Source organism: Orycteropus afer, unplaced genomic scaffold (assembly GCF_000298275.1).
Source record: "Orycteropus afer afer isolate SDZICR_OR568_19922 unplaced genomic scaffold, OryAfe1.0 scaffold00078, whole genome shotgun sequence".
NCBI classification, from domain to species: Eukaryota; Metazoa; Chordata; class Mammalia; order Tubulidentata; family Orycteropodidae; genus Orycteropus; species Orycteropus afer.
In genome coordinates, this window is record NW_006921665.1 from 9,533,597 (window position 1) to 9,553,937 (window position 20,341).

A 20,341-nucleotide genomic window follows, 5' to 3' on the forward strand; every position below is an offset into this window, starting at 1 on the left:
AATTCTTCTGCTAGTTGGGGTTTAGTCCAAATCTGCATCCTTTCCTTCAAGGCTCAGGGGTCCAAGATTATCTTCTGTGTCTGTATTTATTGGTTTCCTTTTTCTTTGTTGAAGAGGGTCTGTGCAATCCTTCTGCCTAGTCCGCCATCTTCACATATGAGATTTTAAAGCATTTTTTTTTTCTTTTTATTATAATTTGGGTGGAAGTGTACATAGCAAATTGATTTTTCCATTCAATAGTTAATATATTTAAAGATTTTTGGGGGGGTCTAATTTGTTTATTTTGAAGTACAGGAAATGTGTTTCTTAGGAATAGACAGGCATAGTTAGTCATCTGCTTACCTGCTTTGCTGGTTTCATTTTAATGTAAGTGCTACCTATTTGGCTACTTTTTCCTGATTTTTGGTTGTTGGGTCCAGTCCATGGAATGATAATGAATCTGGTTGTAGTCCAGACAGACACTGACTTTTGAAAAGGCCCATACTTAATGTGTTTTCTTAAAGTGACAGGTGGGAATAAAGAGTTTCAGAAATATCAGTGAATTTATTTATCATTCATTCAGCAAATATTTACTTAGCATTAATTATGGGAACTGCTAGAAATTCAAGCCAGATTCAGAAGAGGACATTGAATAAGGATATCATTGCTGATGTCAGATGGATTTGGCTGAAAGCAAAGAATACCAGAAAGATGTTTACCTATGTTTTGTTGATTATACAAAGGCATTTGACTGTGGATCATAACAAATTATAGATAACATTGCAAAGAACAGGAATTCCAGAACACTTACTTGTGCTCATGAGGAACCTGTATATAGACCAAGAGACAGATATTCAGACACAACAAGGGGATAATACATGGTTTAAAATCAGGAAGAGTGTGTGTCGAGGTTATCCTTTCACCTTACTTATTTAATCTGTTGAGCAAATAATTCAAGAAGTTAGACTATATGAAGAAGAGCAAGGCATTAGGATTGGAGAAAGACTCATTAACAGCCTGCAATATGTAGATGGCATGACCTTGCTTGCTGAAAGTTGAAGAGACTTGAAGCACTTACTGATGAAGATCAAAGACTACAGCCTTCAGTATATATTACACCTTAATGTAAAGAAAACAAAAATCCACACAACTGGACCAATAAGTACATCATGATAAATGGTGAAAAGATTGATGTTGTCGAGGAGTTCATTCTTAAATCTATAATCAACACCCATGGAAGCAGTAGTCCAGAAATCAAATGATGTATTGTATTGGGCAAATCTGCTGCAAAAGACCTCTTTAAAATGTTTAAGGGCAAAGATGTCACTTTGAAGATTAAGGTGTGCCTGACTCAAGCCATGGTATTTTTAGTCACCTCATATGCATGTGAGAGCTAGACAGTGAATAAGGAAGACTAAAGAAGAACTGATGCCTTTGAATTGTGATGTTGGAGAAGAATATTGACTATACCATGGGTTGCTAGAAGAACAAACATATCTGTTTTGGAGGAAGTAGCCAGAATGCTCCTTACAAGTGAAAATGGCTAGACTCTCTCATACTTTGGCCATGTCGATGGAAGGGACCAGTCCCTGGAGATGGATATCATTCTTGGTGAAGTGGAGGGTCAGCAAAAAAGGGGAAGACTCAGTAAGATTGATTGACACAGTGGCTGCAGTGATGCACTCAAGCATAGCAAGGACTGTGAAGATGATGCAGGACCCAGCAGTGTTTTGTTCTATTGTACACAGAGTCACTGTGAGTCAAAAGTGACTTGATGACACCTAACAACAACAATTATGTGTGTGGCACTATTTTAACTGGTCTAAGAACTGAGGGACACACCAAAATGTTTCTGCCCTTGTGGAACCTACCTTATAGTTTGTGGAGACACATACAGAAACATGTAAATGCATAGTGTGTCAGGGATGTTAAGAGCTATGAAGAAAAATTAAGTTAGGGCAGGGAGCTAGAGAGAGGTGGTGCATTAGGCAGTTGCAGTTGCAGTTGCAGTGGGACATTGCAACAGGGAGTTGAATGGAGTGAAGAATGAGTCATAGAGATTTTTGGAGAAAAATACTCTAGACCATATCAGAGTTTTCAAGAAAAAGAGCCAATATGTATATATATATAAATATATATATGGAGGGGGTATGTGAGTGAATGCAAGGGCACACTAGAGAGCACAAGCCCTGGTGGTTTAGTTGGCTGCTAACTGAAAGGTCAGCAGATTAAATCCATTAACTGCTTTACAAGAGAGAGCTGTGGCAGTCTGCTTCCGCAAAGATTACAGCCTTAGAAACCTTATGGGGCAGTTCTAGTCCATCAGGTAGGGTCACACTGTGTGTTAGAATCAACTCAATAACAAGGGATACACACACACACACATGCACATGCATACACATATCATACATGTGTGTGTGCATACATACACATAGAGACAGAGAGCAAGGGGGAGAGATTTATTTTAAAAATATATATTTGTCTCTACATAAATGTGTGTGTATACTGGTAGCATAGTGCCTAAGGCACTTGACTGCTAACCAGAAGGCTGGCAGTTCAAACCCACCAGCCACTCCTTGGAAGGAAGATGGGGCAATCTACTTCTATAGTGATAACTGCCTTTGAAACCCAAGGAAGGGTCACTGTGAGTTGGGTCTGACTCGACGGCACATAACAACAACAACAACAACAACAACATACATGGATAGGTAGGTAGGTAGGTACAGAGATATATAAAGAGATTTATTTCAAGTAATTGACTCATGTGATTGTTGGCGCTGACAAGTCCAAAATCCATAGCTCAGGCCAGCGAGATAGAAATTTAGGCAGGAGTTACTGCTGCAGAATTTTTTCTTCAGGAAAGCTCTGTCTTTGCTCTTGAAATCCAACTGATTTTTAGGGTAATCTGCTTTACTTAATGCAATCTAATTGTAGATGTTAATCGCTTCTACAAAATACCTTTACAATACCACCTATGTTAGTGTTTCATTAATTGTGTATTGTTGTTGGGAGCTCCGGTGGCATAGTACCTAAGGCATTTGACTGCTAACCAGAAGGCTGGTGGTTTCCACCAGCCACTTCTCAGAAGGAAGATTGGGCAATCTACTTGCATAGACATAAACTCAATGCTGTCGAGTTGGATCCGACTCAAAGCAACCCCTCCTTGGGTTACCAAGGCGGTATCACTACAAAAGTAGATTGCACAACCTTCCTTCTGAGGAGTGGCTGGATAGAGATACTGCCTTAGAAACTCAAGGAGGGGTCGCTGTGAGTCAAAATTGACTCAACAGCAGTGAGTTTGGTTTTTTGGTACATTGTTGTTAAGGAGCTCTGGTGGGGGAGTGGTTAAAGCATTTGGCTGCTAACCAGAAGGTCAGCAATTTGAATTCACCTGCTGCTCTCCGGGAGAAAGGTGAGGCTGTCTGCTTTCATAAAGATTTATAGCTTCAGAAATCCTATGGGGCAGTTCTACTCTGTCCTATAGGGTCTCTATGAGTCAGAAACCACTTGATGCCAGTTTCTTTGTTAGTTGCCATCAAGTGGACTCTGATGCATGGCAACCCTATGTACAACAGAAACAATTTCCCATCCTGCACTAACTTAAAGATAATTGTTATTCTTAAGTCCAATTGTGGCAGCCACTGTGTATTTTGAATGCCTTCCAACATAGGAGGCTCATGTTTCAGTATTAACTATTGGACATTATTTTGTGTCATATATGGGGTTTTCATTGACTAATTTTCAGACTAAGGTGTACCTGACCCAAGCCATGGTCTTTTTAATAGCCTCATATGCATGTGAAAGCTGGACAAAGAATAAGAAAGATTAAAGAAGAATTGATACATTTGAATTGTGATGGTTGAGAAGAATACTCAAAATACCATGACTGCCAGAAGAACGAACAAATCTGTTTTGGAAAAAGTACAGCTGAATGCTTCTTAGAAGGAGGAATGGCCAGATGTTGTTAGAAAGGACCAGTCCCTGGAGAAGGATATCATGCTTGCTAAAGTAGAGGGTCGGCATAAAAGGGGAAGACCCTAAATGAGACGGATTGACAAATGGCTGCAACAATGGGCTCAAGCATAGCCGAAATTGTGAAGATGGCACAGGACTGGGCAGTGTTTCATTCTGTTATATATAGGGTCCCTATGAGTCAGAGCTGTCTCCATGGCATCGAACAACAATAACAATTTTTGGAAGTAGATTACCAGTTCTTTTTTCCTGGTCTGTCTTACTCTAGAAGTTCCACTGAAATCTGTCCATCATGGGTGACTGTGTTGGTATTTGAAATACCAGTGCCTTATCTTCCAGCATCATAGCAACATGCAAGTACAGTGAGACAAACCTGACAGACGGTGATGGTACTGTAGTCAAGCTGACACATAAAAGTAACCATCTCTTAGGGTAAGGGTACAATGCTGGATGAGTCCTGGTGCAGAGTGAGTGTACAAGTGGGGGTGCTCTCGTGGGATGATAAGGAAGATCAGTGGGGATGGTAAGTAAGGAGGAAGGTACAGGGGATGAGGGCCTGGGCATGTAGGTGTTTGGAGGACATGCTAGCATGTTTCGTTTTATTCTGACTTACATGAGAAACTCTGAGAGAGGAAGGACGTTATCTAACTTGTTTTTAAGGCTCATTCCTGCTGCTGTGTAGGCAGTGGACCATGGGGCATATGCAAAGAAACAGGGAGAACAAGTGTGAGGCTAGTGAGGCAAGAGTGTTAGTGGCTTGGAGTAGGTCAGTAAAAAGAGACATGGTAAGGAATAGTTGCAGTTTTGTGATAACTCAAGTCCCTGGGTAAGCAAATTATTTCTTAAAGTCTGATCATCTAATCTGTTGTCTGGAAGTGGAGGAAACAAGCTATGTCATGGATTTAATAAAATAATGAGAAAATGTATGTTACACTTCATTGTTAAAGATATTTATACATAAAGCTGCTAAATTTCAAAGTTTCTAGTTTTAGATATCGTAGTTGCGTTAAAAGTGTATCTTAACAACTAGAATGCTGCTAAAGAGGATGTTGACACATTGTGAGAATTGGAACTAATGTCTTTCAACAACTTGTGTACAAATTGTCAAATGGGAACCTAGTTTGCTGTTAAACTTTCATCAAAAACCCAATAAGATATTTAAAAAAAAAAAAACTTGTTTTAAGACAGAGACCTTATTTGAAATTTTCAAGATTTGTATTAGTGCTTTTTATTAAACTCAGCTTTGGTCTAACCAGACTGAGAAAGGACTTTGTAGCAAGGCATCTGTCTGTATAACAAGTTATGGTCTGAAACTGGTAAGAGACATGAAGAGTGTTACACAAATTACAGAGAAAAGAAAGAAGTTGTATTAGCAAAGCCTATCCCACTGGATCTTTGGAAAACCATTTGGAACTCTGGGGACATGATTAGAACAAACAGTGATATACTGCCACCTGGGGGAAGAGGTTGACTCGCAGGGACGTTTGCAAAATAAAAGTAAAGCTCAAAGTTGAAGTGAACACATACAATAAATTTTTTTTTGAGCATTCTGTGGCATTAGGAAGCATATCATAAGCTTTATTGTGTTTGTTACTTGAAATGTTGGTGGCCATATATTCTGAATAAGTCATTATAACTGATTTCTTCTAATTTGGGAATGTATTTGTATGAAAATTTTCTGAAGTATAAAAATAAAACAACATTCAGTTATGCCCTTAACATACTGTGTTTGGTGGAAGGGACATTTCCGTTGGGTATCCTAGAGGATCCTGGTTCCATGGCTAATATTCCTACCTGTGCGCGTGCACACGCGCGCGCACACACACACACACACGTCCACCCATCCTACCCCTCTGGCATTCTTACAGCCATCTGTTTTCCAGGCTCCTTCATCTTTAACAGTTATGCTCACCTCTTCCACCCCTCCAAATGCACCAAAAAAGTAAAGTTAGCTTTTGACACATTTGTGTTGAGGTTTATTTTTTTATTTTTTACCATACATTTTAGAAATAGCCTCTACCTTACTTAACTAAGAAGTTGGTTCCCTTTATTTTGGTACCTCTGAGTGCAGGAGCTCTGGTGGCATAGTGCCTAAGGCATTTGACTGCTAACCAGAAGTCCGACGGTTCAAACCCACCAGCCATTCCTCGGAAGGAAGATTGGGCAATTTACTCTCGTAGTGAACTGCCTCAGAAACTCAAGAAGGAATCGCTATGAGTCGGATCCAACTCGACAGCAGTGAGTTTGGTTTTTGGGTTTTGAGTGCTAGCAAAGGTCCCTGCGTGGTGCAAATGGTTTGCCGTTGACTGTATTGACCTAAAGGTTGAGAGTTTCATTCTACCCAGTGGCACCATGGAACAAATGTCTTGGCTTTCCTAAAAGATTATAGCCAAGAAAACTCTATGGAGCACAGATTTACATTGTAATATGTGGTGCCATCATGGGTCAGAATCCACTCAAAGACAACAGGTTTGACTTCCACCAGGAGGTGATGTGGGAAGTATTATACCATGGTTGAGGGTATGACTCTGGAGCCCTGAGACCCAGAGAAGTCCCAGCTCTGCCCATTCTGGCTTTATGACCATACCGAAGTTCATTCTGTCTAGCCTTACTCTCTTCATTTGTGAAGTAGAGGTCATGGGAGGTTAGTGCTTAGTCTGAGGGACAAGGCCACATGGTAAAAACTTGATAAATTTTTGTCATGACAGTGATATGTCCAGATGTTTGAAAGTGAAATTCAATTACATTAATTTAAATAATAAAGTTTCTTACATGTGAACTACACATTGACCTATTATCTTGGCTTTTCCAGGCTTTCTTGGGTTTCTAGAAGGTTGGTTGGTTAGAAGGCTGGTGTTCCAAACCTACCAGTCACTCCTCCGAAGGAAGGTTTGGCAATCTACATTTGTAGTGATACAGCCTGGGAAACCCAAGGAGGGGTCACTGTTAGTTGGGTCCGACTTGATGGCACATAACAGTGACAACAGCTAATTTGGTATAATCCAGTGGCTGAGAGAGAATATTCTCCATCCACATGACTTGTCTAATTCAGTGCTATAATTTGTCTCTATCTATTTGCATTAACAATGAGCTCTGGTGGCACAATACCAAAGGCATTTAACTGCTAACCAGAAGGTTGGTGGTTCAAACCCACCAGCCACTCTGAGGAAGCAAGATGGGGCAATCCACTTCTGTAAAGATTTGTTGCTTCTGAAACCCAAGGGGGTTTGCAATGAGTTGGAATCGACTCGATGGCAGTGGGTTTGGTTTTTGGTTTTCGCACTAACATGAACTTTTTGGGATGTGAACAGAAAGAGTGAAACCCAGAGATTTTGCCTATTTCCAAGAATCCCATGCCAAATTCTTTATCATCTCTTCTTGATTTTAGTATTTTATTTTTTGCCCAGTTATGGAGGTTTTCACTTACTTTAGCATCATTTTTCACGTTTGGGATCCAGATAAGGTGGGAAAAAACATACAAAATGATGTTGAGGAATTGTTTTTCAAACAAGTGTACCTAATTTTGGGAATGTGAATGATAAAGCTTCTGTTTTGACTTTTAATGAATTCAGTTAAATAAAAAGATTGAGATGTCAAGAAAATTCATTCAAGTTGTGAAAAAATAGATTTTCAAAATGATGACCATTACTATTATCCTATTTATAATGAAATCCTGATTAGACTCCTCTTTGTTATTTTCAGCTGTACAAAGAAATTGAAATTTGTCCAAAAGTCACACAGAACATCCACATTGAGAAGTCAGATACCGTGGCTGATAATTATGGTATGTTTATTTTTCTTCTCTCTTTGGTGTTTGTGTTTCAAGTCAAAGCAATTCCTGTGCAAACATGTACTTATTTACAATTCAATAAAATGCCTCTGGAGCCTATTTAAAACAGATAACACATCTGGCTTCTGTGCCCTGCAGAGCAGCCAAATTAGGAAAAAAGAGGTATTTGCCTTTGGTATAATGAGAGTTTGGCTTTAAATTTCATAACTTTAATTATTGGTACTTTACTATAATAGACAGGAAGTCGATAAATTGGGAGTAGATCGTTTTAGACTGTTTTATACCTTAGTAAGGAAGCAATTATTCTTTCACACCTCTCTCCCCAAAACATATGCATTATCCCCCCAACTCAGTAATGCTAAAAGGAACTCATTTTGGCATTGTGTCTAGGGTACACACGATTACCCCCAGATTGGCTGATTCATAAGGAGGACTCACCGCCCCCCCCAAAGAAACCAAATACCCTAACATTGCCATCGAGTAGATTCTGACTCACTGGGAGGGTTTATAGGAGTCTGCATACAGTCACCCTCATGGCTATAGTTTATTACAGCAAAAGGATACAAACCAAAATCACTAAAGGGAGAAGGTGCGTGGTAAAATGCAGAGGAAACACCTCCAAGAATCCTCTTCTAGTGGAGTCACACAGAACATACTTCATTCCTCCAGCAATGAGTTGTGACAACACATGGGAGATCTTGTTTATGGGAGAAGCTTGTTGGAGACTAGATGGTCCAGGGTTTTTATTGGAAGCTGGTCACTTAGTCACCCACCACCTAGCATGTACCAAAATTCCAGACTCTCAGAAGAAAAGTAAGTGTTCTTTATAAACCACGGTGTTTGTATAGTTTAGGCACAGTAAACTACCTTTATCAGTTAGTGGTGGGAACCCTCCCAAACTCTAGATTCCCACATGACAGCCAAGAGCCAATCTTATAAGCAAGACTCTAAAGGGGAGCAGTGAGGCCTGCTATGCTCAGGCTATTTAACACAGGTATCCACATTCTAGCACAATTAAATCTATAATCATTTTCATATGTAGAAAATGGATCTTCTTTATTTAGCATTACACTGAATGACTTGAACAGTGATAGAATTGGTGGCTAAGTAAAATAAGTAGGGGAATCCATATTGTGCTCTACCAGTCAGGAGATAAGAGGTTAAGCTGAGATAACAAAGGGTCCCAAAGCACAGTGGCTCAAAACAATAAAATTTATTTCTCACACTTGCAGTGCATCGCTTGTGGGTATTATGGATTGAATTGTGTCCCTCAAAAATTAGGTGTTGGAATCCTAACCCCTGTACTTGTAGATGTAATCCCATTTTGAAATAGGATTCTCTTTGTGTCCTAAAGCTAACTTTGAGATACAACAAGAACACATTAGGCACAGAGACAAGCAAACACAAATGAGGGAAGATAGATGCCATGTGGAGATCACCAAGGGTTAGAGGAACACTGGGCTGGAGAAGCTGAGACAAGGATCTTCCCCTAGAGCAAACAGCCTTTTCCTAGAGCCAGGGCCATGAATTCAGACTTTTAGCCTCTTGAATTGTGTGAGAAAATATGTTTCTGTTCATTAAACCACCTACTTGTGGTTTCTGTTACACTAGCACTAGGAAACTAAGACAGTGCGTTTCCTGGAGATCTTTCTGTCTGTTCTCACTGTATAACCCAGGTGTGCCACCTGAAGCACCGTGTGTTGGTTGCAGAGGAGAAAAGAGAATATTGCAGATCAGGTGCTAGCCCACTTCCAATTCATTGATCAGAGCAAGTCCCATGGCCACACCTATTCACAGAGACAGAGAAGTATAGCCCTATTTTGTGCCAAATGTATCTGCTGAAAAGACATAGAGGGCATTACATATGCTTACGTAAGATTTCTCTGAATGAAGTTATTTAGCTTTTTAGCCTTTGAAATTCTTCAAACCCTTATGGAGCAGGGGGGTATTATATTCCTCCTGCAATCTCTCCCACAGGCAACCAATCTTCATCTCATGATGCTCATTAGAGTATTGTGGTCTAAAGAAGAGGACCTAATTTTGAACCCCTAGCTGGTTGCACTCCACTTTCATGCTGTTTATTTCTTGACCTTAAAACTAAACATATCATAAAGCCAGAAGGCTGTTTTTGATGACTAGGGATAAATGTTTATGAAAGGCTTATTCTGCAGCAGAAGCATGACATTAGTAATTAAAACCCTAATTGGTATCAGTAGTATAAATAAGAGCCTGGATCTTCCAAAGTAAGAAATTCCAGGATGATTCCTCTTTTATCTTTATGACTTAATTTCTATTAAGATTTACCGCCTTGGAAACCCTAAGGAGGGGTTCTACTCTGTCCTGTAGTATTGCTATGAGTCAGAATAAACTTGATGGTAGTGGATTAGGTTAGGTTAATAATTGACTCAAGACCTGGACATTGAAAAGGGACCAGGAATGTGATGAATGGCAGTAGGGGATACCAAAAAAAAAAAAAAAAAATTAGTAATAGCAGTTCCTGGGTGGTACAAATGGTTAACTCACTCAGATATTAACCCAAAGGTGGTAGTTCGAGTCCATCCAGAGACATCTTGGCAGAAAGGCCTAGCAACCTGCTTCCAGAAAATCAACCATTGATTATGCTATGGAGCACAGTCCTACTCTGACACACATGGCGTTGCCTGTGGGTCAGAGCTGACTTGACAGCAACTGGGTATCTACTTATGGTAGCTTGTAGCAAGAGAAGGCTGAATCTTAAAGCTCTTGGAATCCAGTTCTAAGAGTGAGTGGGTTTTGGACTCAGAAATAGCAACTGGGTAAAATATCACTGTACTCTTTATTACAGTAATTGAATTGCTTACAGAAGCCATTTACATTTGCACACTGAGGGTGTAATGGGGTAGTAAGCCTCAACCTATTGTAAGCAGTTCTTCTCAAATGTTCTGAGATAAGGGAGAAGATATTTTTTTGTTTTTGATTTTTATTTCCATTCTGTTGAGAACCACCACTGCTTTCTTCTGAAAATACAAAATTCCATGTTTGGACATTATAGCAATGTCATGTTGCTATACAAGGTCCTCAGTGTATAAGCTTGATGTCTGGCCTTACATTATTCCAGTTACACGGTTTGTACCAGTCCCTGGACTCCACTTTGGAAAGCCCTGCTATGCACCACTAATCACCTAAGTTAAACCGTTTCTTCTCAGTGCCTGGGTTCATGTCGGCATAAGGTGTTTAAATAACACATTGATCAAGGAGGCTGAGAAGCCTCCCAATCCTAGGAGACCTGGTTGCCTCTGACCTCAAAAACTACCAAGGATTATAAATTTAGCCTATTAATAGCTAATACTAAGGTGCATTGGTTAAGCACTTGTACTAACCCAAAGGTTGGCAGTTCAAACTTACCCAGTGGCTCAGTAGGAGAAAGATTTGGTGATCTGCGCCTGTAAAGGTCTCCCCCTTCCCCCCCACAAAACACCCCACACACAGCCCTCAAGTTGATTCCAACTTGTGGTGACCCCCACTGGATTGCCAGGGCTGTACATCTTCACGGAAGTGGGTTGCCTCATCTTTCTCCTGTGGAGGAACTGGTAGGTTTCAACTATGGACCTTCTGGTTAGTAGCCAAATGCCTTACTCACTATGCCACCAGAGCTCCTTTCCTGTAAAGATTACAGTCTAGAAAACCCTGTGGAGCAGTTCTACTGTCACATGAGGTCCCTATGGGTTGAAATCAACTTCTAACATGGCCCCTAACTACAACAACAGCAACAACAACATGCCTAACGCTAGCACTTTTCTAAATGTGGCTTCCTGGCATATGTAGAGTTCAGTATATGTTCATGTTATTGGCACAGAGTACAAATACAAGTGTACATGCACACATACACACACTCACAGAGTTGTGCAAACCCAATGCTGTCTTTTATTTTAAAACATTTAAAGGAGGAAAAATGATTTCAATTTCCAACTTAAACAGATTTAAAGATTAACTAACACATGTTTAATTCTTTTGTTTTCTAATGCTGCCCCTCTACTTACTTCAGCACAGTAGGTCTTAGAATTTACTATCAAAATTAAGTCCAATAGTTACATGATCTCTAATCGTGATCCCTTAGGCTGCCTCAGAGTGGAAGAATGCACTATTGCAGTAAATTTGTTTTAGTGAGCATTCATTTTTCTCTGGGTACTTCTTAAACGATTACATCTTTGGTCATATGTCCCCTTTATGTTATAGCTGTATGAGCTAGTTCCATGTTCTGAGTTTTCACTGTTTGCTGGGCCCTGTATTTCTTGTTCTCATGATTTCTTTTTGACTATTAATGTATGAGGGATTTTTGATTGTTTATCATATGAGTTTGGTCTTGGTTTCTTCACTTAGTTTTTCTCACTTCTTCCATTCTCATGATCATTTTTCCAGTTGATAACTCCTGATGCTTTCCAGTCTTTGTAACTAAAAGCCTTCTGATTGACTGGATACATTGGATTTATATCAAATAATTTCCCTCTGTCCCTTGCTGGTGGTAATTTTGAGCTGTATGAGATTTGTTTGTTGGGAGTTAGAATATTGCTTTCCCTATTTAAAAGGAGAAAAAATGACTTGGTGGATGAATTGTGAAAATCATTGTGTTCTTCATTTACCTCAAAAAAATCCAGCTACAGGGTGTTTTCTTTGTTAAAGTAGGACATGTTTATAGTTTTTTTTTCTTCCTCAGAGTGCAAATTATTTGTCAGCTTGAAATGGAAGCTGCCCCTTGGGGACTCTTAGACCCCACAATAGTACACAGCAGAGTGTGGGGAGACCTGTCACTTAGCCACTGGCAGGAGCTAGTGTCTCCATGACCTCTGAATGGGTGTTCTGAAGTGGTATTTCTAGTGCATAAGTAAAGTGCCTTTTACACTTTGCCATTTTTTGGCTTCCGTTTGAGTGGTCTTCTGAAAGGAGCCTATTGCCGTTATCCTTTCATCAGTCTTCTTTCTTTCCAATCATGGAGATTTCCCTAAGCAGTTGAGAAGTCTGATCTGCTTATCAGACTCATACCTTGTACCCAGTTTCCCAGTGCAAATTTCACAATCAGTTACAGTTATTAGATTGAATGCCTCCCTCCTCTTTTCACTTCTTTCTTTCTCTTTTGTTTCCAAAAAAATAAAGTAGCAGTATAACTTCCCACTACCCTATCGCATACCCTTTTAATCACTGATAAGCTTTTGTCATTGTGTATTTCCTGACTGAGGTATTTTATGTAAGTGCAGTCATATAGTATTTGTTCTCTTAAGTCTGATTTATTTCACTGAGCAGAATGTTTTCAAGGTTCATCCATATTATCACACATACCAGAACTTCATTTCTCTTGATGATTGAGTAATATTTCATTGTATGTCTGTACAACATTTTGAATATCCATTCATTTGTTGGACATTTGGATTGTTTTCACCTTTTGGCTATTGTAAATAGTGCTTGCAGTGAACATTAGTGTACAAGTATATATTTGAGTCCCTGCCTTTAAGTTTTCTTGGGATATACCTGAGAGTGGAATTGCTGGGTCATATGGTAATTTCTGTTTCATTTTTTGTTTTTTAGGAACTGCCAAACTATTTTCCACAATGGCTTACACCGTTTTATATACCCACCAGTAGTAGATGATGGGTCCAATTTCTCCACATCCTTTCCAACATGTATTTTTTCATTCATTTTTGATTATTAAGAAGGAGCAATAAAAATGAAAAAGAAACCAACACCTCAATAACAAAAAGACAAAGAATCCAATTAAAAAATGGGCAGAAGACATGAATAGACATTTCACCAAGGAGGATGTTCAGGCGGCCAACAAACATATGAAAAAATGCTCACGATCATTAGCCATTGTTGTTGTTGTTATGTGCCATTGAGTGGGACCTGACTTATAATGACCCCTCCTTGGATTTCCGAGGCAGTACCACTACAGAAGTAGATTGCCCATCCTTCCTTCTGAGGAGTGGCTGATGGGTTTGAACCGCCAGCCTTCTGGTTAGCAGTCAAGTGCCTTAGGCACTATGCCACCAGAGCTCCCATTAGAGAGGTGTAAATCAAAACAACAATGAGATACCATCTTGCCCCAGCACTAGCAGCAAAGTTCAACAAGACAGAAAGTAACAAATGCTGGTGAGGATGTGGAGAGATTGGGACTCTCATACACTGCTGGTGGGACTGTAAAATAGTACAACCACTGTGGAAAGAAGTATGGCAATTCCTTAAAAACTTATAGAAATACCATTTGATCTAGCCATTCCATTACTAGGTATATATTCTAAAGAAGTGAGAGCCATGACAAGAACAGACATATGCATACTCATGTTCATCACTGCATTATTTACAATAGCCAAAAGATGGAAACAACCGAGGTGTACATCAACTGAGGAATGGATAACCAAACTATGGTACATACACACAAAGGAATACTATGCAACCCTAAAGAATAACGTACAATCTGCAAAACACCGCATAACATGGATGAACTTGGAGGACATTATGCTGAGTGAAATAAGTCAATCACAGAAGGAAAAATATTGTATTAGTACATTATTGTAAAAGTCAAGGAATGGTTTATATGTGGAAAGAAATTTTCTTTGTTGGTTACCAGAGGTGGGAGGGGAGGGGAGGGAACACGGTTAGATAGATAGAGATAAGTATCGATTTGGGTGAAGAGAAGGGCAGTGTACCAAAGAGAGGTACATGGGAGGTACATACAACAAAGATGAACCCTTTTGCACATACAGTATTGTGTTGTCAGTGAAGGCACACATGGTTATACAGGTGGATAGATGGGTGGACAGGCTGAACTATTAGTTATGCCTGTGGAGCAGAGAGTATACGCAAGACCATGTATAGGGTTGGCAGACAATGGTTCTACAATGTATTTGTATGTTCTGTAAGAATTCCCAGGAGGGAGTATAGTGGAACTGACAAGGGACAAGGTTGTAGTCACTTCTTGGTCACAGCCAGCTACTGAGAGGGACTAAGTAGTTGAACCTGAGGGCTTGGGGCCATAGTCCCAGGGGACATCAAGCTCAATTGGCATAACATACTACACAAAACATTGTTCTACCTCCTACTTTGGTGAGTAGCAACTGGGATCTTAAAAGCTTGCAAGAAGCCATCTAGATGCAATGATGGGTTTCTCCTCATCCAGAGCAAAGAAGAATGAAGAAAACCAAAGACTGATGGAGACAATTGGTTCTAGCATCTGGTACACCATACGATCCTCAGCCTATATGACTATGAGGCCAGAAGAACTAGATGGTGCCTGGCTACCATTGTCAACCACTTGGAAGGGAATCTATATAGGCGATCCTGGATAGAGATGGAGAACAATGTGGAACAAAACTCAAAATCATTTGGAAAAAAAAAAAGGGGGGGGGGACCAGGTGTGCTGGTCTGATAGATTCTTGTGGAACTACTGAGACTATCATCCCTAGCTGCCCTTCCGCTCTGGAATTGAACCCACACCTGTGGCTTCCAGCCAAACAAAAGACAGGCATATGAGTTGAACATGTACCTGAGGTAGATAACACTCCTTGGAGGGAACAATCATGGGAGAAAGAAAGGCTGTTAATGCACAGGGAGACAGCTCAGGGGGCAGGGGTGCATGGATGGACGGACACAGGGAAGAGGTAACTATGGGGAGGAAGTGGAGGGAGCTGTTGCATTGGGGTAAATTGTAGTCAATGTCATGAGACAACGTGTTGTGAACTGCTGTATGGAAAGTGAATTTGTTCTGTAAACTTTCACCCAAATCACAATTAAAAAAAAAGAACGGAAAAGAGGAGGCGAATGGAGCCATTTCCATTTGATAACTTGTAGAGGGCTCTCTACACACTGTCTCTGCTGCACCTTTAAGTCAAGCACAGAATGTTAAAGGGTGGTAGCATTTCAGAAAGGAAATGCCTATATTTTGGTAACTCCTGGCCATCCTTTCTCATTGACATAGCCCTTGACTCTGTGTCTTTCTATAACAGATAAAAGAAAAAAAAAAAAAAAGGTCTCTGATGAAATATTGATAAATCCACCTATGTTAAGGCTAATGTCACTTAAATGATTCTTATAAATAAAGACTTAGAAACTCCACAGGGCAGCCTGAGCTTCTCCCCATCTCAGGGAGTAAAGGCATATAGTGGGTCAGGCAGTTGGCAGTTTTGCCTTTGTGTGGTTATCCATTTCCTGGTCCTGTGAACTAACCACCACCACTAATAAAAATATATGTTCATTGTGACATGGCCTGAAAAGTCTCAGTGACTCCCTGTAACCCAGTCCTGTTATTAAATATTTTGTTTTTTATTTTTTGCTTCTTTCTTCTTTTTAATCACATGGATTCTTCTGCCATTAGCATTAAGAGAAATGTCTGTATTATGGTGTTTTTTTTTTTTTTTTTACCAGAGCTGAAACAATGCCAAATCTTTACAGTTGCATTCATTCCCATTGCTTTTATCTGCTGAGGTACTGTTGTCCAGCAGGAAAGAGGAAGTATTGGTGAAGACATTCTGTTGATGACTAGGAAGACTGTTCCATGAAACTATCTAGAAACAGAGGTGACAGGGCTTGTAGCCATCGGCTGGAAACATTCTTGTTCCCTTAACCATTTAATAATACCTCTGGGTCTTGCTCTGCACTCCTTGCTGAATCATGGCTTTTGAACTCTGCATCCCCAATAAGTGTAGGATAATCTTATGATCATACATTAGTAGAGCTGAAACTAATTAATCAGTTTCAGTGAAATAGCATTGGTAATGTGAGGAGCTACTTACCTCTGGTTGTAGGTTTTCTTAAAAAATTAAAACAATATCCATGTACCAATACACACACCGTACAGTGTTAACATTTCATAGGACATAGATTGGCTGGAAAAAGTCTAGATCACCCATCTTTCTTCCTTGTGCTATGTAGAAGATTGTAGGAGTGAAACTATGACATTTACTAGGGAGCAGGATAAAACAAAATAATTTTCTTTCATTTGAATTAAGAGGTATTATGAAGTAGATATATGCAATGTTTGTTTTTACAAGTAGTAATGTCTTTTAGAGTGATCTAAAAATAAATTTTTCTGCTTTGTAAGACAATATGTACATGGAAAAACAATCGCTTCAAAGTATAACCAAAAACATGAAACATGTCTAGTTCACAGCAGGTACTTCCTGTTATTTGCTGCACACTCAGAAGCTGTAAGCTCTACCATTCTGTCTTGTGTTTTATAGGATTTTCACTTTCCTCTGTGGAAGAAGATGGTGTTCGAAGACTCTATGTGAATAGTGTGAAGGAAACTGGTTTAGCTTCAAAGAATGGTAAATCAATGAATGTCTCTGTCTGTCTGTCTCATTTAAATTCTCTTTTGGGGGTTTCTTCTCTAGTTCATGGGTGAGAAAGATATGCCAAGGGGTTCATGTGTAAAGATACTGAAATGTGTAATAACACTAAAAACCCTTCACATGGATTTTATTCAATAAATTCAGGTAAGCAAGAAATGCCAGTCTTGAGTGTTCTAAAACCAATTAAATCTGATTCTGAGCTTATTTCCAATTAAATCCAATTAAATCTGATTCTGGAGCTGGTTGGAAATTCCATTCTAATCCACTGTGTTTATCCTGCCCTGGCTTCTAAGATGATGTGACGGTCCTAGAGGTCTTCCTGGAGCAGAACATTTGGAAAGACCTCTGCCTTTTGGTCCACACTAGTCAAAGCTGATACTGGCCATCATCTAAGTCTGCAAAGCTTCTTCAAGGCACATGTTCTGTTGCTTCCATTCAGGAGGGAATCTTTGCAGAAGTTGAAGACCTATGGTTGCAAGAGCCAGCCTTTCTGCCCCTATTAAAGAGCTGGTCACTGCCATGCCCTACCCATCTTCCTGCAGCCCTGCAATAACTCCTAGTGCAGTCTGAGCTGGTTGGAAACCCTGACTCTCTAACTTCTTTCTACATGACCCTTTTAAAAGGATGCCAGCCATTGGATGTAGGGCTTACTCTAAACCTAATATGATCTCATCTTAATGTAATTACATCTGCAAAGGCCCTTTTTCAAAATTTGGTCGTATTCTGTTGTTCCAGGTAGACATAAATTTGGGGGGGACACTATTCAACATATTGTTTTCATTAGATATTTGTTTTGCCGTTGCCTGGATGATACTAAATCTCACAGCAAGAAGAATGAAATGTAGGTGCATTTGAAGCTTTTGTTTGATTCTTCTTGCTAAGGGATTTAGTTCCATCCAGGCAGTGGTGAGATAATACCTGTTCAATATAAAAAACCGACACATCTAGGTCAGTTGTGCTTGACCTTTGTAGCTTGTGTCTCTTCTGTTAGGAGAGTGCTGAATAGGACAGCCAGGGAAATGATGGAATGCTGACTTTTTCTACTTCTGTGCCACTCCTCAGAAGGAAGGTTGGGCAATCTACTTCTGTAGTGATACTGCCTTGGAAACACAAGGAGGGGTCACTATGACTTGGGTCCGACTCAACAGCACATAACAACAACAACAACAACATGTTCTACTACAGTTTAACTCTTGGTGGTTCGTGGTTCACAAGCCACCTGTGCAGGTTACATCACCCCATACTGTAAGCATTGCAGAAGCACAATTTGGAGACAGCTATGCACAGAAAGTGCAAAGATGTGCCAAAGGGAAGTGAAGTCACAGTAGAGCATCCACTGTGGACTTAGAGCGGAGGAGGACTTTTCTTCCATGACTTTATGACCAGAAGCAGCCTGGAGGCCAGAGTCTGACATATCCACTAAGCCAAGAATAGAAGTGACAGGGTTTTTTATTCCCTCTCAAACCCAAAGACTGATTTTTATCTCTCAGCAAAATGAGTGTGCCAGTTGACGTGGCACGGGGGTGGGGAAATCTGCCACCACGGTTTCAGTCACATCCTGTCTTAGTTGTTTGAATCTAAGAACCCTAGTGTTAGATGAAAACTAATGGTTGTATGCTCCAGCCCCCTTCCTTCATGGAGCACTGTCCTCTATAGATACAGGGTGAGGTCTTCCTTGTCCCCTGGTGTCACAAATGCTATCCAATGCCTGACACCTAGAAGGCAGTGGCAAGAAAGGGTCTTGAGATACTTCATATTAAATTTAGTCTCCAATTGAATACTTTCTGCTAACAGCTCACTATGAGCCATAGAGCCTCTTTGGGGAGGCATCTCTGATTATAAAATAACTCTCTTCCTTCAGCTTCCATTCTCTGATCTAGGTCTGTTCAGTTCTTTATAGCTAGCCTTTGACATCATCAGTTTGAACTGCTGAGTCTTTTGAAGGCTCAACACTTCCAAATTCCTCCTGTCATTCATTTGATTGTAGAACCAGTTCTGATCATTACCCTTTGGACATGATCAGAGTGCCGGTGCCCCTGTAAAAATGACCAGAATGTGGTACAGCCAAGGGGAGTCTAGTGGAATACCACGTAAACCAGTTGTTGTGATGTTGACTTCAGTATTTGGCAACCTCACGTGTGTCAGAGTAGAACTGTGTTTCATAGGGATTTTAATGTCTGATTTTTCAGAAGTGCATCACCAGACTTTTTCCCCAAGGTACCTCTGAGTAGACTGGAAACTCCAACCTTTAGTTGGGTCTGAATAATCTGTTTACATTATCCAGTTCAGGTTTGTTTTTTATTCCCTTATTTTTGTTAGCCATATTGGGCTTTTGGCTTGTCATGAGCTGATGGTAGGTCCCCATGTTCTGCCTTTACCTGGCTCTCTCCACACGTAGATGCTGTTAGGTGAATCTCTTACTGGCTGTACTTGAGGAATTGAGTTTTGGAACCTAAATATGTTACTATTAAATTTGGGCTTCCTAGTTTTGGTCTATCATCCTGTTCCCATCATTCTGCCCTTGGCGACCCCTGAGGTTGGTGGTGTTTGTTTCCTAGGACTGCCATAACAAATTACCACAAATTAGATGGTTTATGACAACAGAAGTGTATTGTCTCACAGCTCTAGAGCCTAAAAGTCTGAAATTGAGGTGTCCGCAGGCTCTGAAGGCTCTAGTGGATAATCCAGTGTGTGCCTTTTCTTTAACCTCTGGTTTTGCTGTCAGTATCTTGGTGTTCTTTGGCTTATAGCTGTATCACTCCAATCTCTGCTTCCATTATTATATGGCTTTCTTCCCTGTGTGTCGATAGGTTTGTGTCTAAAACTCTTTCTTTTCTCCTATAAAGACACCATTCATTGGATTCACAAAAACTAAAACCAAACTCATTGCCATTTAGTCGATTCTGACCCCCATTGTTTTCTGAGGCTTTAAATCTTCATGGAAGTAGATTGTCCCTTCTTCATTCTGTGGAATAGCTGGTGGGTTTGATCTACTGAGTTCCTGGTTAGCAGCCAAATGCTTTATCTACTATACCACCAGAGCGCCTTCATTGGATTAGGGCCTATCATAATCCATTATGATACTGTCTTAACTAATTTCATTTGCAAAGACTATATTTCCAAATAAGGTCATATTTTGAGGTTCCATGTGGACATGAGTTTTGGTGGGACTCTGTTCATTCCAGTGCCTTTGAAATCAGGCATTTTCTTTGCTGTCATCTATGTTTTTTACCCAATGGCTACACAGAACAGCCAAGTCAAGAAAGTCATGTGCTACCCTACT

The 20,341-nt window shown here is 40.1% G+C and overlaps 1 protein-coding gene across 1 annotated transcript in view; it reads left to right on the forward strand.

The window, feature by feature from the left end:
- TIAM1 (TIAM Rac1 associated GEF 1) overlaps positions 1–20,341 on the forward strand; it is a 202,333-nt gene that overhangs the window by 74,853 nt on the left and 107,139 nt on the right. Inside the window, exons 10-11 of the mRNA XM_007941289.2 lie at positions 7,654–7,735; positions 16,948–17,034. Coding sequence (XP_007939480.1) covers positions 7,654–7,735; positions 16,948–17,034 — 169 coding nt within the window. The remainder of the gene's footprint in view (positions 1–7,653; positions 7,736–16,947; positions 17,035–20,341) is intronic.